Here is a 22,361-nt window from a genome sequence, read left to right as displayed (position 1 = left end):
TAACAAGTAACAATAATTCATATACAGGGTGTACCACTATCGGTATACTAAGCGCGAAGGGACTTGTAGTTTTGCATACATTGATCACGTAAAAATACTTAAACAACAAAATTGAATCAAAAAATTTTTCCTGAAAATCCATGTTTTCTTCTCTAGCATCGCGCAGCCGGCATATACTGCTTCGCTAATGTGAGCATTTTGTCTATGAAAACATAATCTTAAATGAGAGGTCACGTGCTGGTAGCAAAGCTGGGCGGGTTGCTTGTTATGGTTGTATACATAGAGTTTTAAGAATTCATCTATTTGAAAAAAAACTGCGTCTGGAATTTTATAAGTATTTTTTACGTACTCAGCGTATGCAAAACTATGACCTCCTTTGAGCATAGTATACCAACAGTGGGACACCCTGTATATAAAGCATTTGAATGCATTGATTTGAATGCCATAAAACACTAAATATTAAATTCTACACATTTCTCTTCCTAAACAAACAAACAAAAAAATTATCCCAAATATTCCCAAAGCATAGTCACCCCGTCCCCAGGGGGCATGATTTATGGTGCCACCACGCCACGTGGCCGGAAGGTGTACCAACTACCAGGGGTATATCTTGCACAATTAGTTTTGGCCCGTTTGGGGTCAATATCATGAGAATAGAGTCAATAGGTACACAGTTCATCACTACATAGAATAAAACAAAGTCACTTTCTCTGTCGTTTATCCCTATATAATATGCTTAAACCTTTAAAATTTCGCATTACGCACTACGATATTGATACTCAAACTCAAACATTTATTTATTCAATTAGACTTCTTCTAGAAGCACTTTTGAATCGTCATTACAATATTTTTAACATTTACCACCGATTCGGAAAGATATATAATAGATAGAATAATTATCGAGGAAGGTTTTAACAGTTTTAACAGTATTACAATAAATATTGTAATACTGTTATACCTACTGTTGGTTTTAGTATCTAATCTATTACAAACAAACTCTTCAGCTTTATAATAGCCGAAGAGTTTGTTTGTTTGTTTGTTTGGACGCGCTAATCTCAGAAACTACTGGTCCGATTTGATAAATTCTTTCGATGTTAGATAGCCCATCACGCTAAGACCAACAGCAGAGCAATGCGGGTGAAACCGCGGGGAACAGCTAGTACCTACCGACTAGATAAAGACAACCCAAAAAACTTCCAAAGAATCCCAATATACATGAAAGTATTTTATTAATAGTAATTTCATTAACTTTGATATTTTAACGTTCATAAATCACCCTCAAGCATTGGTGATAATTCTTAAGTTACAACCCTTCAGTAAAGTATTTTGTGAACTTTGATGAGTTTCTGCACGGTCTAACGGCTACACGTTTAGAAATTATGTGTTTTTGATTTGAGAATTTTTACGCTTAAAAGAATAAAAGAGTGTAAGATTTGATGTTTGAACCTATTGAAGTTATTCAAGATTGTTCAAGATATTACAAAAGCTATTCAGTTTTTATAACCTAGAGTAGGTTCCTTATTTTCAAATAAACATTTTTGAATTTGTCAAATAATTTATTAAAATAACGACTTTATTATTATAGTGCAAAAAAAGAGGAATAACGTTGTACTTAATGTAAAATTAAATAGAAATATACAATTATTATCTAATGTAAAAAAATAAACATACATACCTAGTTTATTTAAATTACGCGCCATTAAATTTTTCAGTTCCTTCACAACGTCACTTTCGAATATTTATTATTATTTTTGTTAATTACACATTAATTAAAACAGAAAACTATAAAAGATAACACTCATTTAATATTGTTTTAATATTCGAAATAAATTTAAATATCGAAAATCATTTTTGAGAAATAGGTAATTTTTTTTCTGACTTTTTTTTCTTCGCGTTCACAACTTTTGCACATGAAAAAATTGTCAAACACTTGTAGCTAAATTAAAATATAAACCGTATTTTTATAAAACGTTTTTACACTTTTATTAATAAAAAACAATTTTAACTTTATATACAAGAAAAAAAAACTAAGATGATTCGAATTTTGATTACAGCGCCATCTAGTTTTACTTTCAGTAAACACGTATCGTTCAAAAATATGGTAAATGTTATAGCTATATTACACAACCACACAGTTCAAGGGTCGAAATGATACTATGGGGCTTGAACCCTAATTCATAGGGGTCCCTAATGAATCTGTTATGAGAAATGTCTTGTATCTGTGCGAGGAAAATGTCTTGCGTCTTTCCCGCGCTTTTATTGACGGCTGATAAAAAATAATTGTTTGACATTTGTATGTTTTTTTTGTGATAAATAAAATATTAACACAAAATAATCTAGTGTTAGGTTGTGTTATTCTTAATAAGAAATAACTTATCTGTTTTTATGTATTTGGAAGAAGTGCGAACTTAGATTTTAATGATTTATTGTATTGATGTTGATTTATTAAAATAGGTAGTGTCTTGTTTCTTGAAAGAAGAAGAATATGACGTAAGTAATTAATTTTATGTTTGTATTTTACGTTTTTGCTTGTTGTTAGAACTGCCATTTTAAAATAAAGATTATAATAGACGAATGTCAATTTGTTACCTATTTAGATTTATACGGTGTCAATGTATGGTTCTAAAATAATTCCACAAATGTGATGAAAAACCATTTTTATTCGTACCACGTTAAAATCAACAACATAACAAAATATACATAGGTATTTTATCTATAGTCTTCAATTTTTATACTACAATACTGAATATAAAACTTCCGTGAGTAGGTATCCATCAAATTATAGGGGTTGTCACGAATGGCTAAGCAAATAAGGGTGGATATTGACCTGCAAATTGCCTTTTAGCTTCAAGTTGTGTTATTGATTTTACATTTGAAGTTTCAAATGGAAAATTATTTGTTAAATGATTGATACCTACTTTACCTACTTATAATATAAATGCGAAAGTAACTCTGTCTGTCTGTCTGTTACGCTTTCCCTCTTAAACCTCTCAACCGATTTTGATGAAATTTGGCACAGACAATGTTTAGACCCTTAGAAAGAACATAGGCTGCCTTTTATTGCGAAATATGTACCACGGGCGAAGCCGGGGCGGACCGCTAGTAAAATATAATTATAAGTACTTAAGTACCTAGGTACTATCTTTTCGTCCACATTTTTGCCCGCGTAGGTAAAGGAAAACCCGCGTTCTTGTTCCCGTGGGATTTTCGGCATAAAAACTATCCTGTGTTAATCCAAGTTACCCTCTATATTGCCCAATTTCATGAAAATCAGTTCAGCAGTTTTTGCGTAAAAGGAGTAACTAATAAGCAAACAAACTTTCCCATTTATAATGTTAGTAGGATGGAGACTAGAGATTACATAATATGTATAATACTTATATATGTTTATTAAATATATATACTGGATTTTGCTCTTCACCGTCTGTCCGCCCCTTTGTATGTTTAAATCTTCAAAACTACGCAACGGATTTTGAAGCGTTTTTTTTGAAGCGAAACTCGCGCGTTGAGAGTAAAATTTCAAGGTCGCGGATGGAGCAAGGCAACCATTTTGTTATCTTTGAATCTTGGCAAAGAAGTTTCACTTCTGACACGTGTGCTCAGCACACTCGCTCTTTTTAATACATAGATTGGTTCGTGAAGTAAGTTTTAGTATATACCTATCTAATTTGTTATGTTTTATATAATACTAGCTTACCGCCCGCGGCTTCGCCCGCTTTGTCTAAAACCTAATAAATTTTATACTGAAACCTTCCTCTTGAATCACTCTAACTATTAAAAAAACCGCATCAAAATCCGTTGCGTAGTTTTAAAGATTTAAGCATACAAAGGGACATAGGGACAGAGAAAGCGACTTTGTTTTATATACTATCTAGTGATAACGCAAGCGAAGCCGCGGGCGGAAAGCTAGTTATATATAAATTGTTATCAATGATTTATTTAAGGGTAGATCGATATATCACTGTCGTCTTACTCTTATCAGTTCAACTATCGATGGAGTTTGAAGGGTATGTGACGTCACATGCTTGTAAAGGATAAGTAGGTCATATTATATTATAAAAAACTAGAATACCGCCCGCGGCTTCGCCCGCTTTGTCTAAAACATAATAAATTATATACTAACTAGCTTTTCGCCCGCGGCTTCGCCAGCGCAGTCAAAGAAAAACCCGCATAGTTCCCGTTCCCGTGGGATTTCCGGGATAAAACCTATCCTATGTCCCGGGGTAAAAAGTAGTCTATGTCCTTTCTCGGGTATCAAAATATCTCTATACCAAATTTCATACAAATTGGTTCAGTAGTAAAGGCGTGATGAGTGACAGACAGACAGAGTTACTTTCGCATATTTTATAATATTAGCACAGTATTACAATATTGTAATACTGTGATATTAGTACCTATGGATAACAATTTTGTTATCCGTTTTGTATACCTAACCAATTTGTATAACTATTGAGTTAACATAATAAACAATAACCTTCCTCTTGAATCAATCTATCTATTAAAAAAGACGTCAAAATCGGTTGCGTAGTTTTAAAGATTTAAGCACAGTATTACAATATTTTTTATTTAAGCATACATAGGGACAGAGAAAGCGACTTTGTTTTTAACCGACTTCAAAAAAAGGAGGAGGTTATCAATTCGGCCGGTATGTTTTTTTTATGTATGTACACCGATTACTCCGAGGTTTCTGAACCGATTTACGTGATTCTTTTTTTGTTCGATGCGGAATGGTGTCGAATTGGTCCCATAAAAATTTTATTCGGATAGGCCCAGTAGTTAAGTTTTTATTTTATGGGCATTGTTGTCTGTGCAAGTTTGAAGTCGGTTGTTTTTAACGCAAAAATTGACTTGTACACTATGTAGTGATGCATGTGTTAGATCCCTGTTTGTGGAGAGGTTGAGTGAAATGTAAATATTAAATTATACCTCTTTTCATCAGCTGATGGTTTTCATAAACGTTCTTGTATTTTCTGAAACAATAAAAAATACAATTTAATAACTATATTTTATAAAATTAGTACAATCTTGTGTTTGTTTTAAATTGTAATATAAACATTATTTATCACTAGCTTTCCGCCCGCGGCTCCGCCCGCGTTTTCAAAGGAAAACCCGCATAGTTCCCGTTCCCGTGGGATTTCCGGGATAAAACCTATGTGTTAATCCAAGTTACTCTCTATATGTGTGCTAAATTTCATTGTTATCGGTTCAGTAGTATTTGCGTGAAAGAGTAACAAACATGCATCTACCCTCACAAATTTTCGCATTTATAATATTAGTAGGATTTAAATAAGATATAGGCTATAATGTGCCTTAATAATAGCTTTTGCTTTGCTTTATAATGTATACTAATAATATTATAAAGAGGAAAGGTTTGTAATTATGTATGTATGTATATAATATGTATGGTTTTCACGCATAAACTACTGGACCGATTTCAAAAATTCTTTCACCATTAGAAAGCTGCATCTTCACTGAGACAACATAGGCTAGGTTTTATCCCGGAAATCCCACGGAAACGGGAACTATGCGGGTTTTTCTTTGAAAACGCGGGCGAAGCCGCAGGCGGAAAGCTAGTGTACTAATAAAATGAAAAATCTATTTAACAACAAGCTTATACAGTCTCAATTTGAAAGCGTTGTTTCTTTTAAACTTTTCGAAACAGATTAAAAATTACTCATTCTCTATGTATGAACAAAATTTGAATCAAAAAGTCTTTTAAATTGCTAATGAGTAGGTAACTTCTCCATAACTTTCCGTTTAAAGTTGAGCCGTTTAGGGGGTAGCGGTGTATACATAAGAATTTAAGTTGGTTTTAAAAACATAAACAACGTTGCTTGTTTGGTTTAATATGAGTTGATTTTGATTTTATGATGAGAATTTAACCTATGCTCATAATACCTATTATAAGAGTTGAAAAGTTTGTTTGTTTGAACGCGCTAATCTCAGGAAATACTAGTCCGATTTGAAAAATTCTTTCGATGTTAGATAGCCCGATGTTAGATATCGAGGAAGGCTATAGGCTATATATCATCACACTGACAAACAGCAGCGGAGCAATGCGGGTGCGGGCAAACCGCGGGGCACAGTTAGTAAATAATAAAATTAATATAATTCCTTGTGCATACAGACAGACTGAGACGAAATTATTTCAAGCAAATATCATTTAAATTAGTCAAAAGATTTCAGCAAACACTGGTCTATAAGTGTGAATTTAGGAAAGTCCGGATTTGCACAAGTTAGAACTGTTGAAATTTAAATTTAATATTTAGTGATGAAATAGGATAAGTGCTGATTTACACAGGGTCAGTAACTGACTACAAATTCGAGGCAAATCAGTGCTGACCCAAAAAAAACCCTGTGTAAACAGATTTGAAGTCAGTACAGAGGCTTGAAGTCTAAGTAAACAGTTAAAGTCAGTCGCGGCGCCGAATTTCGGCGCCGCGGCCGCGACTGACTTGTCTACTGACCCTGTGTAAATCAGCACTTATTTTATATAATGTTAGTTTTTTTAGTAATGGTGAAAAAGAGGACTATCTGTGTGTCCAAGTATCTGTGTTACATTATACAATAAACATATCCTATCCTACTTAAATATTATAATTAATGCAAAAGTTTGTGAGTATGTATGGATGTTTGTAACTCTTTCACGCAAAAACAGCTAACTAATCGAATCTGTATATTTTACAATAAAACTTAGTACCTGAAAAATAATTAAAAACCTACTATTCAACATATTATTTTAAAATAAAACTTCTAGTAAGTGCAATCGAATCTAACTTTAGCCTAGACACAAGTAAGTCTAAGATATCTAGGAACTGCCAAAGAACAAGTTAGATCCAATTTAGATATAGATATAGACTTCAACTAAGCCGTAGCAAGTTTCTGTGTTTAAATGTTGAATTTCTGTTTCTAAAAGTTCTATTACTGGCTCTACTAGCCTATGTGGTACCTTGTGTTACTATCTGACTTTACTAGCTTAAAGGAAGTTAGTTAAAAAGTAGCATAGGAGCTAATCCAGAGTTCTGTAGTTACCAAATTTAGATACACAGATTCACAGTTACAAAACAACACGTTTGTTGCAAAACATTTTGTTGAATTTTCGTTGTTGCAAGTTGCAAAACATTTTGTTGAATATGTATGTATATGTTTCTATTGTAATAGATTATGAAAATAATGAAAAATAGTATACTGCAGTAGTTATGCTTTGGAACATAGTAGAGGTATTAACCAATGACCTATTATACTAGTAGACGCGGCATACGCCAACATCATTGCACTAAAAAACAGCGTAATTAATACATACCTACTTACTAACGCATTATCACCAATACAGTTGTTCTCTCTTTCACTCTCACGCACGAGACATAATACATGTCTCACTCATGTACTTCGTAATAACAACTGCCGATTATTAAAATATAAAAAGAACGTCCAGCCACGACGCTGAATGGTGCGTGACTAAGTGAAACTCGGGCACTTACCTGAGTTTTTTCTTGCCAAAATAGAGAGCGGGTAACGTATCTAGCCTTTTAATATATCATAGGTATTAACCCATTGAGCCCAAGCGGCCCGATCGGTCCACGACACAATAGATTTTCAATTGTGTCTGTGATTCCGGGGCCTGAGTTATTAAGCTATTAAAATGTTAAAGAAAGTATAAACAATTAATAAAAATAAAAAAAAAAAAACAAATTCGTTACCCATTATCTTTATTACACAAACCGAACATAAATTTAAAATTGCCAAAACATGCGCAAACAATTTCCAAAAATTGCCCGAAACAATTCAAAATGCGCCGAATCGAATTTAGCCAAAAGATAAGTCAAAACAGTCAAATTTTATAAACTCGATGCGTCGAATCTAATAACATGGACACGGTGGTGGACAGGGGGGTGGACAGGGGGGAGGACAGGGGGGTGGACAAGCGGGGGGTGTGTATATAGTCGCCGGGCCCGTGCATGGCGGGCAAGTTCTGCCTATGTTGATGGAGGGTGGGGCAATACAGGGCTGTCCCAGATCCCCCAAGCAGACGGTGCCCCCATCGTTGGTCCGGTAGCAGCGCCACGGGGCAGCGGTTGTTGTAGCGATCAGTGCTGGGGATATAAGGTGTGATAAAAAAGTGCTGTGTAATTTTACCTAATTAAAAATGATTATGTTAAAAATAACCGACTTTAAAAAAGGAAACGTAAAAATTAAAAAAAGATTTGATAATTGATATTATTAATTACTAGTTACATATTATTTAGTTGTGCTGTTTAAAAAATAAGTCTGATGTCGGTGCCAAGCACTAAGCACTTAGCACTTTAAAATTCAACACTTTTGTAAATTTTGTTACCAATATGAAATAGATTAATTCTATTATTTAAAATCACGTTATTAATTATGTATTTAATTTCTTCAAAATCATTTCTTCATACCGACCAACATAGGTACACAATCAATGTTCCCATAACATTTGCGAAGTCAGAAATAACTGAGGTTTACAAAGTTAACCAATAAACAGAGTTTAGTTAGACCAAGTTTAAGTTGCGGTCTCAAGTTATCCGTTAAGTACATTGAGTTCTAAGTTACGTAGCGTGGACACTATGGGGACTAAGATGTCCCAAATGGGGCAATCACTATAGTATAAAAAAGTCGCTTTCTCTGTCCCTATATCCCTATGTAATATGTATGCTTATTTTTTTAAACTACGCAACGGATTTTTTTTTGCTTTACGCCCGCGGCTTCGCCCGCTCTGTCTTATACTTAATAAATTATATACTACTAGCTTTCCGCCCGCGGCTTCGCCCGCGTTTTCAAAGAAAAACCCGCATAGTTCCCGTTCCCGTGGGATTTCAGGGATAAAACCTAGCCTATGTTACTCGTGGATAATGTAGCTTTCGAATGGTGAAAGAATTTTTCAAATCTGCCAAGTAGTTTCGGAGCCTATTCAATTCATACAAACAAACAAACAAAAAATCAAACCTTTCCTCTTTATAATATTTGTATAGAAAAACCTTCCTCTTAAATCACTCTATCTATTAAAAAATCGCATCAAAATCCGTTACGTAGTTTTAAAGATTTAAGCATACATAGTGACATAGGGACAGAGACAGCGACTTTGTTTTATACTATGCAGTAAAGTTATTGTTTCCTTGTTATTTTACTTACCCAAGAACACCAGTCCGTAAATGCCCATGTCGACGAATAAATTATTGAAAAAATTCACTCTTTTATATAAAACAGAAATGTATATAGTTTATTACATGCTTCATCAAGTATATAGTAACTTAACCGTAGTTTAAACAAGTTTAAGTTGGAAAAAATAATAAAGTATCCAGATCTAAAAATTAAAAATAAATAATGTCACACTGGAGTCAGGAATAACGTGTGCTTTCATCTGGTGAAAGAATAATCAAAATTACTTAATCACTTAAGTTTATGAGATTTTCGTTTAAAAATATACTTTAAAACCAATCTTTCATCTAGTATTAATAAGTGTAGTAGATATTTATGAACAATCTGTTTTCCAAAATGTATTTAGAAAATTGAACTAAATAATATTAGCATCACTGCTAGCAAAAATCTCATCAAAAACTGTACAGGAATGCGGCGAGAATGCGAAAACTCTCGTCAAAGCACAGATAATATTATAATACTATACTACTAGTCAAAGTATTCGATATTCGTTGAATATCAAAATATGAATAACAAAATAGTTCTTTTAACGCACGGCAGGGGCCGGGCGCTTGCAAATTCCCATAAAGCCCAGCTACTCACGTACCTGCCGCAGGGGCAATATTGGGACAATCTCAATTGCACGGCCGCGGCGGTCGGAGCAATTTCAGTTTTTCTCTAAATTGCCCCTGCTTGCCTATACACATCACAATAAAGGATTGGCTCCTTTATTAAGGGTGCAATCCCAATATTGCCCCTGCTGCAGGTAGGTGAGTAGCCGGTTTAAGAATGTCTTCATATGAGCTTTCCGAACTGGTGGTAAATGGTAAAACTATGTTATGACGATTCAAAAGTACTTCTAGAAGAAGTCTAATTGAATAAATAAATAAATAAATAAATAATAAATAAATAGTTTGAGTTTGAAGTTTTGACTTTCTTTATTTCGCTGGTCTCGAACCCTCGACTTTTCTATTTTTATTGAAGTTGAACTACTGAGCCTCTGTTAATGGATTATTTGCTACGCCAATTTAAATGTATAAAAACGGTTCATGTAAGTTTTTGTGATAATAATTAGCATATAATATAATAATAACAATTTTTTAATATATATATTCAGACTTTTTAGTTCTAACAGTAGGTCTTTGGAAATGGGGCGTCTAACGGCTTTAGGAATATTAGGTAAGTATTTACATAATAATATAATAAAAAAAATACATAATAAAATTTAATATTTAATTATAATATATCTATTCTGTGCTGTGTCTATGACTTATCAAATTTAATATACTAAAACCTTCTTGACTACTTTATCTATTACTAGCTGTGCCGCGCGGTTTCACCCACGTGACTCCGCTCCTGTTGGACTTAGCGTGATAATATATAGCCTATATTACTCGTGGATAATGTAGCTTTCGAATGGTGAAAGAATTTTTAAAATCGGTCCAGTAGTTTATGAGCCTATTCATTACAATCAAACAAACAAAGTTTTCCTCTTTATAATATCAGTGTAGTAAAAAACTGCATCAAAATAAATTCGAAAATCAACAAGAAATTGATATCAGATTTATATAAATTCAAAAAGAATATATTTTGCTTTGATATTAATTGTGAATTTATCAGATTTTTACCCGAGACACAGGAAAAGTATTTTCATAAAGAGAAATATTTAATTTTTTGTTTGTTACGGTCTTTCTAAAAAAATATTCTCATCTCTCACATCGTTAATTTAGTTACAATATGTTTTTCCTACCAAATATACAATCTTATTGAAGTGAAACTTCTTTATCGGAGTTGGATAAATTTAGTGAAACATTTTTTCGTTACGCGTGACATTTTTCCGTTACACGCCATCTTTTTCTTTTCCCTACCACGCGTGTTTCGACGTATTTCTGTAAAGTTGCATATAGTAAATTATTTTTTGAAAAATAAGGTCATAAAGAAGTTTCACTTCTTACGTGTGTACACGCACACATTTTTTTATTTATATATGATAATTTAACTGTTATACACACCTACTAATTTTATCAGTTGATTGCTCCTTCTAACACCTTAACTTCACCTTTTAACATAACTAATGATAATGTATATGTTTAAAAATCATAATGTGAAAAAAATCTATCATTCCAGGCTTAATCGCATCAACCCTAGCCGCGCCAGCACCACAGCTGTGTCTAAACCTACCACCATGCTTCCTCCCTCCACCATGCCCTGAACCTATCCCACCCTGCCCCTGCCCTGAACCTATCCCACCCTGTCCTTGTCCGGAACCGATCCCACCCTGTCCTGAACCGATCCCACCCTGCCCACAGCCGGAGCCATGTCCCGAGCCTATCCCACCGTGTGTGCAGCCAAGTAAGTTCTTAAATTTATTTTAACAACGAAGAATATATAGAAATTAATAAAAAAACTTGAAGGAAAGAAGCTGATAAAGCTCGTTTGCACTTTTTATTCAATTAGACTTCTTTCAAATTTCTTGAATCGTATAGTTATTACATAATATATAGGATTGATGTGATAACTTATTTCATTCACAATTAGTTACTATTATTTTTGGCGTAAGCAACCACCCATTCATTATGTTTTATTACTTTTTATAATTTATTATTTATTGATTTATAATATTATATTATCGTTGTGTGTTTGTGCGTGCAGTTGATTTGATAGAATTAAAGTTTATTTCTTTCTTTAATATCAACAATATTGTTATGTTCTGGATCAGCCGATTAAACCACGTTATGTAATGTTATCTTAATCGAAATAAACATTTATCATTTTCTTTCAGCGCCCTGCGGTGACGGCCCAGTAAGGGTAGAAGTGAAACAAAACGGTATATCCGAACGGCTGCGTAGTTTAGGTTTCCAAGTAGTCCCCGTTCCCGGTGGTACGTTCTACGTGCGTTCATCCCCAGATCTCGTGGTGACACCACCACCGATCCTCGTGCGACCACAGCCCTTGAAACCCATAACCCCACCCGCGATTACCGTCCAACCACAGCAATTAGCGCCAATCACACCACCTCCCATAGTTGTTAGGCCACCATGTCTAGCGCCAATCAAACCGCCATCTATTTGCGTCAGACCTCCACCACTAGCGCCAATTCAACCGCCAACTATCGTAGTTAGACCGCCACGTCCTGGCCCAATACAGCCACCGCCAATCACCATTCGCCAGCCTGCTTTGCCACCAATCACGCCATCACCGATTGTAGTACGCCCGCCAGCACCATCTACGATCCAACCTCCTACAATTATCTTTAGAACATCCTTGATTGGAGGCGGTAGTTCAGGAAATTCTGGCTCCAGTTCTGGCTCCAGTGCTGGATCCAGTGCGTCCAGTAGTTCAGCTTCAAGCTCCAGCTACAACTACAACGGAGGTAATGGGTACAATCTATACAATCCATGCGACCCCTGCAATCCGTGTCCACCCCCGTGCTATGATCCTTGCTACGACCCGTGCCCCCCTCCTTGTCCCCCTCCATGCCCCCCACCATGTCCCCCTCCTTGCCCGTGCCCATGCGAATATTAAACCGCCATAACTTGACAGATAAAATTTTATAATCTAGGGTACATCGGTATACTTCAGAATAACTACGTAAAATATTTTTTAACATCTATTTTACAATTTAGTAATTATAATAATTACTTAATTGTTATAAATAGTAGTAGAAGTGTACAGATAAACATTTCCCGCTATTTTATCTGTCAAAGTCAAACGGTGACAGATCTCAAAAAAAAAAACATGGCGAAGTAAATGGATTATTGAATTATATTAATTTAAATGCCCGTTATTTGTTTCGATTGTGTGAATGTTTACAAATGTAGCTTTACTTTATTTATATGTGTATAGAATAAAATATGCAGAATAAAAACACATTTTTATTTACCTCCTTTGTTAAATTTATAAAGATTTGTATGCTGTGGAACTGATAAAAGGAATAAATTGTTACCTATAATATATCTTCTGATAAATAATAATAAAAAAATGAAAAATCCTACTATCCTAACTACTAATATTATAAATGTTAAAGGTTGTGAAGATAGATAGATGTTTGTTAGTTTTTCACGTAAATACCACTGAACCGATAACAATGAAATTTGGTATGTAGGTAGCTGAAGACCCAGAATAAGAGATAGGCTTTTTATCCCGGAAATCCCACAGGAACGGGAACTATGCGGGTTTTTCTTTGAAAACGTAGGCGAAATTCTATTCATTATTGAAATACAACAAACAAGCTTACCGACCGCGGCATCGCCCCCTTTGTCTAAAACCTAGTAAATTATATACTAAAACCTTCCTCTTGAATCACTCTATCTATTTAAAAAAACCGCATCAAAATCCGTTGCGTAGTTTTAAAGATTTAAGCATACAAAGGGACATAGGGACAGAGAAAGCGACTTTGTTTTATACTATGTGGTGATGTGTGCACTGTGCACCCAATATTTGTATTGTCTCTGAATTATTTTTTTCCTTTTCTCTTGATATTAGCGGTAACGATGACAAACAGTAAAGCAAACAAACTAACGAACTATGCACAACGTGACATGAAAGATAAGAATGCAAATATATAGGGTTTTTACCAAAAGCGGTAGAGAAAAAAGCTAAATAATTATTGAAAACTAGCTGTGCTCCGCGGTTTAACCCGCATTGCTCCGCTCCTGTTGGCGTTATGATATATAGCCTATAGCCTTCCTCGATAAATGGGCTATCTAACACCGAAATAAATTTTCAAATCGGACCAGTAGTTTCGAGATTAGCGCGTTCAAATAAACAAACTTTTCAGCTTTATAATATTAAGTATAGACTATCATGATACATACCATAGTATAAATCAATAGCTAACATAGATTGTAGCAATTTAAACAATGTTCTAAACTAGCCGTTAGCCCAGGTTTTACCCGACCTGCATCTATCTAATATCTAATATATAAAAATCAATGCCACTTTTCGTTGTAATTCCATAACTCGAGAACGGCTGAACCGATTTCGATAATTCTTTTTTTATTATATTCCTTGAAGTACGAGGATGGTTCTTATGTAGAGAAAACGTAAACATGTACCACGGGCGAAGCCGGGGCGGACCGCTAGTCTAATATATATTATAAAGGCGAAAGTTTGTATGGATGTATGGATGTTTGTTACTCTTTCACGTAGGTAAAAACTACTGAACCGATTACAATGAAATTTAGCACACATATAGAGGGTAACTTGGACTAACACATAGGATAGTTTTTATCCCGGAAATCCCACGGGAACGGGAACTATGCGGGTTTTCCTTTGCAAACGCGGGCGAAGCCGCGGGCGGAAATCTAGTTAAAAATGAAGCCTATGTTAGGTACTTGGGAATCAATAATAATGAAACTTCTGTATATAATCAAAATATATACAATGAGTTTTAAAATTGGTAATTTTTCTTTGGAGTTTAATCAGTAAAAAAACAAAAATATAATGTTTCCTCTTTATAATGTCTTATTAGATTTTAAGTACTCGAGAAATTTCTGGCGAGATGATAGTACATCTTTTATACTATAAAAATGAATCGCAAAATGTGGTGTGAACCGATTTACGTGATTCTTTTTGATTGTTTGATTCGGAATGGTGTCGAATTGGTCCCATAAAAATTTTATTCGGATAGGCCCAGTAGTTTATATTTTATGAGCATTTTTGTCTGTATTTGTAAATGTTGCAAGTGCAAGTTTGAAGTCGGTTGTTTTTAACGCAGTTATCACTTGTTCAGTTTTTAAACTGACGGCAACATACAGTTTTAGATTAAAATTGACATTGCAAGAATCACTACATATTGTCATGTCCGTAGCATACTACCTGCATGCTACGGACACATTGCAAGAAAAATAAAATCACTATTCATTACTACAATATTTTTTCAGTACCTAGCTACTAAGCTATTATATAGTATATTTTTTACTGGCTTTCCGCCCGCGGCTTCACCCGCGTTTTCAAAGAAAAACCCATATAGTTCCCGCTCCCGTGGAATTTCCGAGATAAAACCTATCCTATGTATTAATCCAAGTTACCCTCTATATGTGTGCTAAATTTCATTGTGATCGGTTCAGAAATATTTGCGTGAACAACAAACATACATACACACACATACATCCTCATAAACTTTCGCATTTATAATAAATAAGTACTAATTAATTAATTGATTAATTATAGTAGGATAAGATTAGTAGAATATTCTTTTAATCCCTACTAATATTATTAATACGAAAGTAACTCTGTCTGTAAACGCTTTCCTGCTTAAACCTCTCAACCGATATTGATGAAATTTGGCACAGACAACCTTTAGTTTAGACCCTAAAAAAGAACATAGGCTAACTTTTATTGCGAAATATGTACCACGGGCATACACAAAGGTACAATACACAATAGACAAAAAAAATACGTTACAAAAAATTCAAAATATTATAAAGATGTCCATCCTTCCATGACCGTAACGAAATGTGATAGTTTACGAATTTAAAGCATATAAAATTGTGCGGTCACACTGGTTGATTTTATTTTAATAATATTTATTTTATTAAATATATAAAAATGTAGAATTTTCGTTATATTCATCAGACGATCATGGCTAGGGGTGCGTTGAAGTGGTTATCTGGTGAGCAAAATTGTTTTTATTTTTTTCGATTTTTTATAGAAAAAAATCAAAATTTTTGTAGAAATAACTTACATTGGCAGTTATTTTTTGTTTACGTAAGTTAATATGGGACTTATCTCATTTTTGACAATTTTTTTTTGGTAATTTTTTTTTGACAAAATATGTTTAATTGCAGTTTTGTGCATTACATTTTGTTTAAATTAACTTTTTATCCGATTGTTCGAGTAATATTCAGTCTTTCACTTTATTTCTTCAAAAACATAGTAAGTACTTATAATTATAATCTACTATAAACTCTATTACAAAATTTATAATATTAACTAGCTTACCGCCCGCAGCTTTGCCTCCTTTGCCTAAAACCTAATTAATTATAAATTAAAACCTTGCTCTTGAATCACTCTAATCATCTACCATTAAAAAACTGCATCTAAATCCGTTGTGTAGTTTAAAAGAGCTAAGCTTACATACATACAGACGCGGGAAGTGACTCTAGTTTATACTAAGTATGTAGTGATAATATTATAATCTAGCCTATCTATTAACCTAAATTCCATCACTTAAGCTATACTTTCAAACGCTATGACTGTTTAGTGCCAAATTCAAGTTGGCGAGCTTCCAAATGGACAGCATACTTACTAGCTTAACATATAATGGGTTGCAGGTTCGATGCTCGTTGAAGGCACAGTTGAAAACTGTCAATGACTTAATGCCAAGTATAATAATGTAGTGCCAAATCTATACTAATATAATATTATAAATATGAAGAGTTGGTTTGTTTGTGTGAACGCGCTAATCTCAGGAACTACTGGTCCGATTACTGACCTCGAACAAAAAATGTCATCCAGTCAGTCATAAAAAAAATATAATTAAATATTCTTTACTTTTTAGGATATCAATCACACATTTAACACTTTCTTAAAATAATTTCATGAGTTTTATGTCAATAATTATTATAGCGATAGAAGTTTCTTTTCATTGTCGTCTCTGCCACTTGTAAAGGCCCAGCAACTTTTTACTATGTATAGAACAATAAACTTTATTCACACAAAATTGTAAATTAAACAACAACAAAGTCGTATGGTTGTGTCTTGCCAAAAATATTGTTCCTATTGCTTGGAATAATTCCAAATAGTCGTATGTGCCACGAGTGTCTAAGCTGTTATGCTTTTATGAGTTTGTGGGTTATATGCTTGTTTATAAGTTTTGATTATTATACAGGGTGTTCCACTGTTGGTATACTAAATACCAATAGTGGGACACCCTGTATACCTACTACATATACCATTAACAATAATATCTTGTAAATATATCTGTATAAAATATATCTAAATTCTACTACAGTTCTCCTTCTGGGCGCGGCGTTCGCACAGCCAGTACCGGACCCCCAATATCCGTGCGACCCCTGCCCAGAACCATGTCCACCACCGAACCCCTGCCCAGAACCATGCCCGGAACCTAACCCCTGCCCGGAACCATGCCCGGAACCGATACCGGACCCCTGTGGCCATGACGTGGTGGAAATACGACCTTGCAATCCTAATGAACCGGACGTCAATTATATTTATGGGCAAGCGCCTTATGGTAAGAGTTTTAAGTTTTTGGTTATAAGTTTTATAAAAAACTCAAAGAAGCTTAGAATATTTGTAACTCGTTTAGACCTCTACTTTTTCGAAAAATAAGTTGAATTTGTAATAGTATTATTTTTTGTGCTTATTAATATCTAAATCGTGAGAACAATTTTCTATATAACTTAGCTTGTTATTTCAATTGTTATTTTTAAAAAGAAGGAAATTTGTATGATAAACACGAATCAAATAAGATTTTTTTTTTTAATCTGTACTGTATTTCATATTTATTTATTTCCAGGATCCGTCCTCGTAAAACCAGGTCAAATCCGCTTCCCACGCCCGGCTCCCATCGTGGTCCGTCCGGGCACGGTAACCCCTCCCAGCCCCCCGGTGATCTACGTCAAACCCGGGCCCGTCCAACCCCCGACCCCTGCACCTATATACGTGAAACCCCCGCCCGTGCAACCCCCGACCCCCGCGCCGATACAGGTCCAACCAGCGCTGGTGTACCCTCCACAACCAAGGCCAATAGTTGTGCGACCAGCGCCTGTTGTGCCGCCTAAGATTCCACCGATCAGGGTAAGTTAATATTCAATTTAATGAGCTTAAAAATAATTTTAAAACTACATGCCTTGGATAAAGGGGCAGACTGAAAATCAACGATGTTTGGGTAGTGTAAATTTAGCATTAAAAAAAATGAATTTTTAAACAATTTATTCTTCGATCCCTGTCAAAATCATAAATCGACAAATTATGTATCTATAAATATGATTCATTGAAGAAAACTAAGTTACAAACGTAACTCTACTGGTTTGCATTGACTTTATGTCTAATACGTCTAGCTATCAGGCAAAATATGAATGACATATTAGAAAGAATATAATATATTGTATGGTATTTCAGAAAAGGTTTCGTAGATTACCTAGAAAATTATAATTACACTGAAAGCTGTTAAGTATTTTTTGCCACACAACCTTTTTGTGTAAATATCAAAAGAACTGACTTTCATTAACATTGCATAATTAGAAACAAATTAAAACTGTATAATTTCATAGACAGAAGATTATTTTTACGGCTACATTATTTATAGGTTCTATAGTATTTATTTGTGAGTTCACGCCTCACAGATTAATAAGCTTACATTATATCTTTCCTAAACAACTATTACATTCATATATAAAACATGAAAATTTACATACAAAAAAACATTGCATGCTACAGAACTAAACATTTAAAAACTTCTTTACAGGTACAACCCCAAAAGGTGTTCCCACCCCCACCAGCAGCTTTAGTCGTGCAACCCCCAAAACTGATCATCCCACAACCCCCAGTCATCTGCTTCCGACCGAACCCGACAACCCCCATACGTGCGTGCGGTTGTGCCCGTATCAGTATATACAACCCCTGTCCCTGTCCACCCCCTCCCTGTCCACCCCCCTGCCCCCCGCTGCCCCCTTGTCTATGCCAGGGGTAATTCCCCCTTGTAAGGGGTAAATAATATAATATAATATTATGTATATGTGAAGCTATGTTTGTAAACGTGTTGTGATTTGAAATATATAACGGGTATTTTTTCAAGCATATTGTAGTTTTATTTTTGACCCTTTATTTTTATAGAGCAAATTAAATCAAATTGGATGTTTCAAAACAAAAACTTTTACTTTACTTCAATTTATCCGGTATAAATTAAGACTTAATAGTTACACATAATTATGATCATTATAAATACAAATAGGAATTAACAATATCACGAATACGTGGCACAACTAAACTTTTATCGATACCACCCGTGGTCATTCTTCTTTACTCGAATATGTTGTTAAATAGATATTGATAATTGATATAACTAGTGTAATAAAAACTTATTTAGCTGAAATATGGGCGTAAAATAATTAAAATGATCAAAAACTAACCGTTGCTAAACGAGGTTTCTACAAATTATATGTTGAAGTTAATAAATATAGTTGAAAACAGACTTATATGATAAACTAAAAAAATAAAGCATTACTCAGGAATGAAGAAACATTGATCAGCTAAGCAGTTTGAGTGTAATCATTAAAACCTGGACACTTACCAAAAATCTTGTCCTTTTATAAAATGAGAGAAAACAGTCCAAAATTATAATCATGTATTCAAACATATCATATACCTATCCAACTCGAAAAAGGTAAAAATTTAAAAAATAAACATTGCAAAGGATGTCAAAAAAGATAATGCGTAAAATGAAATAAATGAAAAACACAAAATCGATACATAAGTAAATTTATTTGAGATAATACATATAACATACAAGCAAGTAGATAAAATATATAATTTATATTTTTGGTGACGCGACTTATTTATTACTGATTCAATTAATTTTGTTAAAATAACATATTTATTGAGTAGTTATTAATTCCAAAAACATATTTTCATCTTTATTTCATTAAATGTTTTTAGATATTTGAATTTTTTTAAAGAATATCTAATCGCTTTTTCTATTCTTTTAAAAAATGCAAACAGTATTAATTCCACAATAATCTGCAACAGTTTACATTGTAATATATTTTTAAGATAAAACAGATACTAAAACTTTTAACAACAAAATAAAACATCAGCTGGAAAATTGATTATAATTCACATGCAATTGCAAAAATAAACAGAGAATTAGCAAAAATAGCCGCCTCGTTTTTAATTTATGAGCGCATTATTAAGTAGAATTCGGAATCCATAATTCTCGCGGTTTTTCTGCCATTAAGCTCGGTAATGTTGCATAAAACAATACTTAATTTTGATAAATCTATCCGTGAAATATCCGCCATGTTGGAAAAATTTTACGAACGAAAATTTAAATTTAAACCATAGACACAAGCATATTTTTTTTTAAATGTAGATCAAACTTCTTTCTTCCTTTTTTATTTTATGCAACATTCTGTTGTCTATTCTTTTGTTTTTTTAAACTATTTGAATTGTCACTGGCAGTCCCTGTAATGGCATAGGTAGTTGCATATTTGACATCGAAATACCAGCTACAGGCATATTTGATATAGGTAAGTTTGGCATTGTCATGGGCAAAGTTGACATGGGCATTCCAGTTACAGGTAGGTTTGAGATAGGAATGTTTATAGGTATATTTGAAGGCATAGATGTTTCACACACTGTAGTTTGTATAGGGTTGGGTTGAGGTACTTGCATTTGCAAGAGATAGTTTATAAGCCAATTAGGAATGGATACTACTGGCGTTGTTTCGCATACAGTTGTGGTTGGCATGCTTTCGCTTATAGTAGCGTGTATAGGGCATGGCATGGGCATATTAGAGATGCCAGGGTATGGCATGATGGGTGAAGTTTCAAGTATATTGCCTGGCATGCCTAAATTACTCGTAGCAGTTTCACATATTGTTGTTGTAGGTTGCTGACTGGCTTGTAACTGTAGTTGTGATAATATATTATTATATGGTAGGTAAGATATACCAGGATATCCGGCACCTAAATTCGAACCCAAATTGCCCAGGTTTCCTAAAGTGCCCAAACTACCTAAGTTTCCTAAAGTGCCCAAACTGCCTAAGTTTCCTAAAGTGCCTAGAGGGTTACCTAAAGCACCTAGAGGGTTTCCTAAAGCGCCTAGAGGGTTACCTAAAGTGCCCAGAGCGCCTAAATTCCCCAAATTAGCCGTAGGATCGTACACTGTAGTCGAAATTCCAACATTTCCATATGGTAACTGTGCAGGGATGCTCAGAGATGCCAAATAGGATAGAAGCGATATAATTCCCTGGTCGTAGATGGGAGTTTTTGGTAGAATACTGGGCAGCATGGTATGCTCGCATACCGTTTGGCCCAGCGGGTTGCTGGCTGCTAGGCTGAAGCAAGCTGTAATGTGATAGATTTAATGTAGACTTTTATATTAAACTAGCTTCCGCCCGCTACTCCGTCAGCGCGGAAAGATTAAGATTTTTTTTTTCTACGTATTTTTCCGGGATAAAAAGTATTCTATCGAACAGTTAGTTTTTACGTGAAGCCTTCACATACAGACAGAAATACAGAAAGATAAACAATTTTTAAACACACATTTTGGGTTTGGTATCGATCCAGTAACACCCCCTGCTATTTATTTTTTCAATATTTTCAATGTACAGAATTGACCTTTCTACAGATTTATTATATGTATAGATACGCTAATATTCTTACTTAAAATATTTGGTTGAACGCTCTATGCAAAAACTACATGTCCGATTTTTAATATTATTTCACTGGATAAACATTATTTAAGTAGATCAATAATATTAATAAAAGCATTATTTAAATCTATATAACTTAAAAATAACGTAGCTTTCTACAAGTGAAATCGATCAAGTAGTTTTTGAGTTAATAGTAACAAACAAATAATCTATTTAATAGTACAGACATCTATATATGTATATATAAAACTCAAAGGTGACCGATATAGTGATCTATCAACGCACAGCCCAAACCACTGGACGTATCGGTCCGAAATTTGGCATGCAGGTAGATGTCATAGCGTAGGCGTCCCCTAAGAAAGGATTTTAGAAAATTCATCCCCTAAAGGGGTAAAATAGGGGATGAAAACTTATACCATGAAAACTTATATTTTCCAAGCAAGCGAAGCTGCGGGCAACAGCTAGTATATTAATAAAAAGAAAAAAAAATAACTTACCGATTAATACCAACATTTGCTTCGCCATTGTACCACTTCTATGTGGTTTCGTACCACTCATACCACTTTATATACCCATTTTATGGTTCATAGCATTACGCAAAATGGAATTTAATTGAAAAATGTTTTTTGAAAACATCCTGAGTATTAATTAGTTGATATCTTGATGATTTTTAGATTTTTAGGTAGGTTGGTTAGATTGCTATGGTGATGCCGTGGCTTCTCTCACGTGGTACATATAATAAGTTAATACATAGTACATAATCACTACATCGGATACAATAAATTCGCTGTAGCTGTCTGTCCGTCCGTATTTAGGCTTAAATCTTAAAAACTACGCAACGGAATTAGATGCGATTTTTGAATAG

General features: G+C 34.2%; 5 protein-coding genes across 5 annotated transcripts in view; 2 read left to right on the top strand and 3 right to left on the bottom strand.

Annotated features, from left to right (window-relative positions):
• Positions 1–22,361, bottom strand: part of LOC123704579 (lachesin-like) — a 79,187-nt gene that overhangs the window by 19,715 nt on the left and 37,111 nt on the right. The window contains exon 2 of the mRNA XM_045652960.1: positions 4,927–4,970. The gene's annotated coding sequence lies outside the window, so the exon portion shown is untranslated. The remainder of the gene's footprint in view (positions 1–4,926; positions 4,971–22,361) is intronic.
• On the bottom strand, positions 7,693–9,210 carry LOC123704578 (late cornified envelope-like proline-rich protein 1). The gene is made up of 2 exons (XM_045652959.1): positions 9,151–9,210; positions 7,693–8,093 (listed from the first exon to the last, which is right to left on the bottom strand). Exons 1-2 carry the CDS (start codon positions 9,176–9,178, stop codon positions 7,861–7,863), a joined length of 261 nt encoding a protein of 86 aa, XP_045508915.1. The 5' UTR covers positions 9,179–9,210; the 3' UTR covers positions 7,693–7,860.
• On the top strand, positions 10,290–13,024 carry LOC123704576 (vegetative cell wall protein gp1-like). The gene is made up of 3 exons (XM_045652957.1): positions 10,290–10,335; positions 11,284–11,508; positions 11,939–13,024. The coding sequence occupies exons 1-3, from the start codon at positions 10,305–10,307 to the stop codon at positions 12,679–12,681; spliced, it is 999 nt and encodes a 332-aa protein (XP_045508913.1). The 5' UTR covers positions 10,290–10,304; the 3' UTR covers positions 12,682–13,024.
• Positions 15,732–18,921, top strand: LOC123704577 (leucine-rich repeat extensin-like protein 3). The gene is made up of 4 exons (XM_045652958.1): positions 15,732–15,772; positions 17,114–17,353; positions 17,639–17,919; positions 18,590–18,921. Exons 1-4 carry the CDS (start codon positions 15,742–15,744, stop codon positions 18,812–18,814), a joined length of 777 nt encoding a protein of 258 aa, XP_045508914.1. The 5' UTR covers positions 15,732–15,741; the 3' UTR covers positions 18,815–18,921.
• Positions 20,275–22,131, bottom strand: LOC123704560. The gene is made up of 2 exons (XM_045652939.1): positions 21,994–22,131; positions 20,275–21,188 (listed from the first exon to the last, which is right to left on the bottom strand). The coding sequence occupies exons 1-2, from the start codon at positions 22,052–22,054 to the stop codon at positions 20,275–20,277; spliced, it is 975 nt and encodes a 324-aa protein (XP_045508895.1). The 5' UTR covers positions 22,055–22,131.

This window comes from Colias croceus, chromosome 30 (assembly GCF_905220415.1).
Source record: "Colias croceus chromosome 30, ilColCroc2.1".
In the NCBI taxonomy this organism is placed as follows: Eukaryota; Metazoa; Arthropoda; class Insecta; order Lepidoptera; family Pieridae; genus Colias; species Colias croceus.
This window is presented reverse-complemented; position numbering and strand designations above follow the sequence as displayed.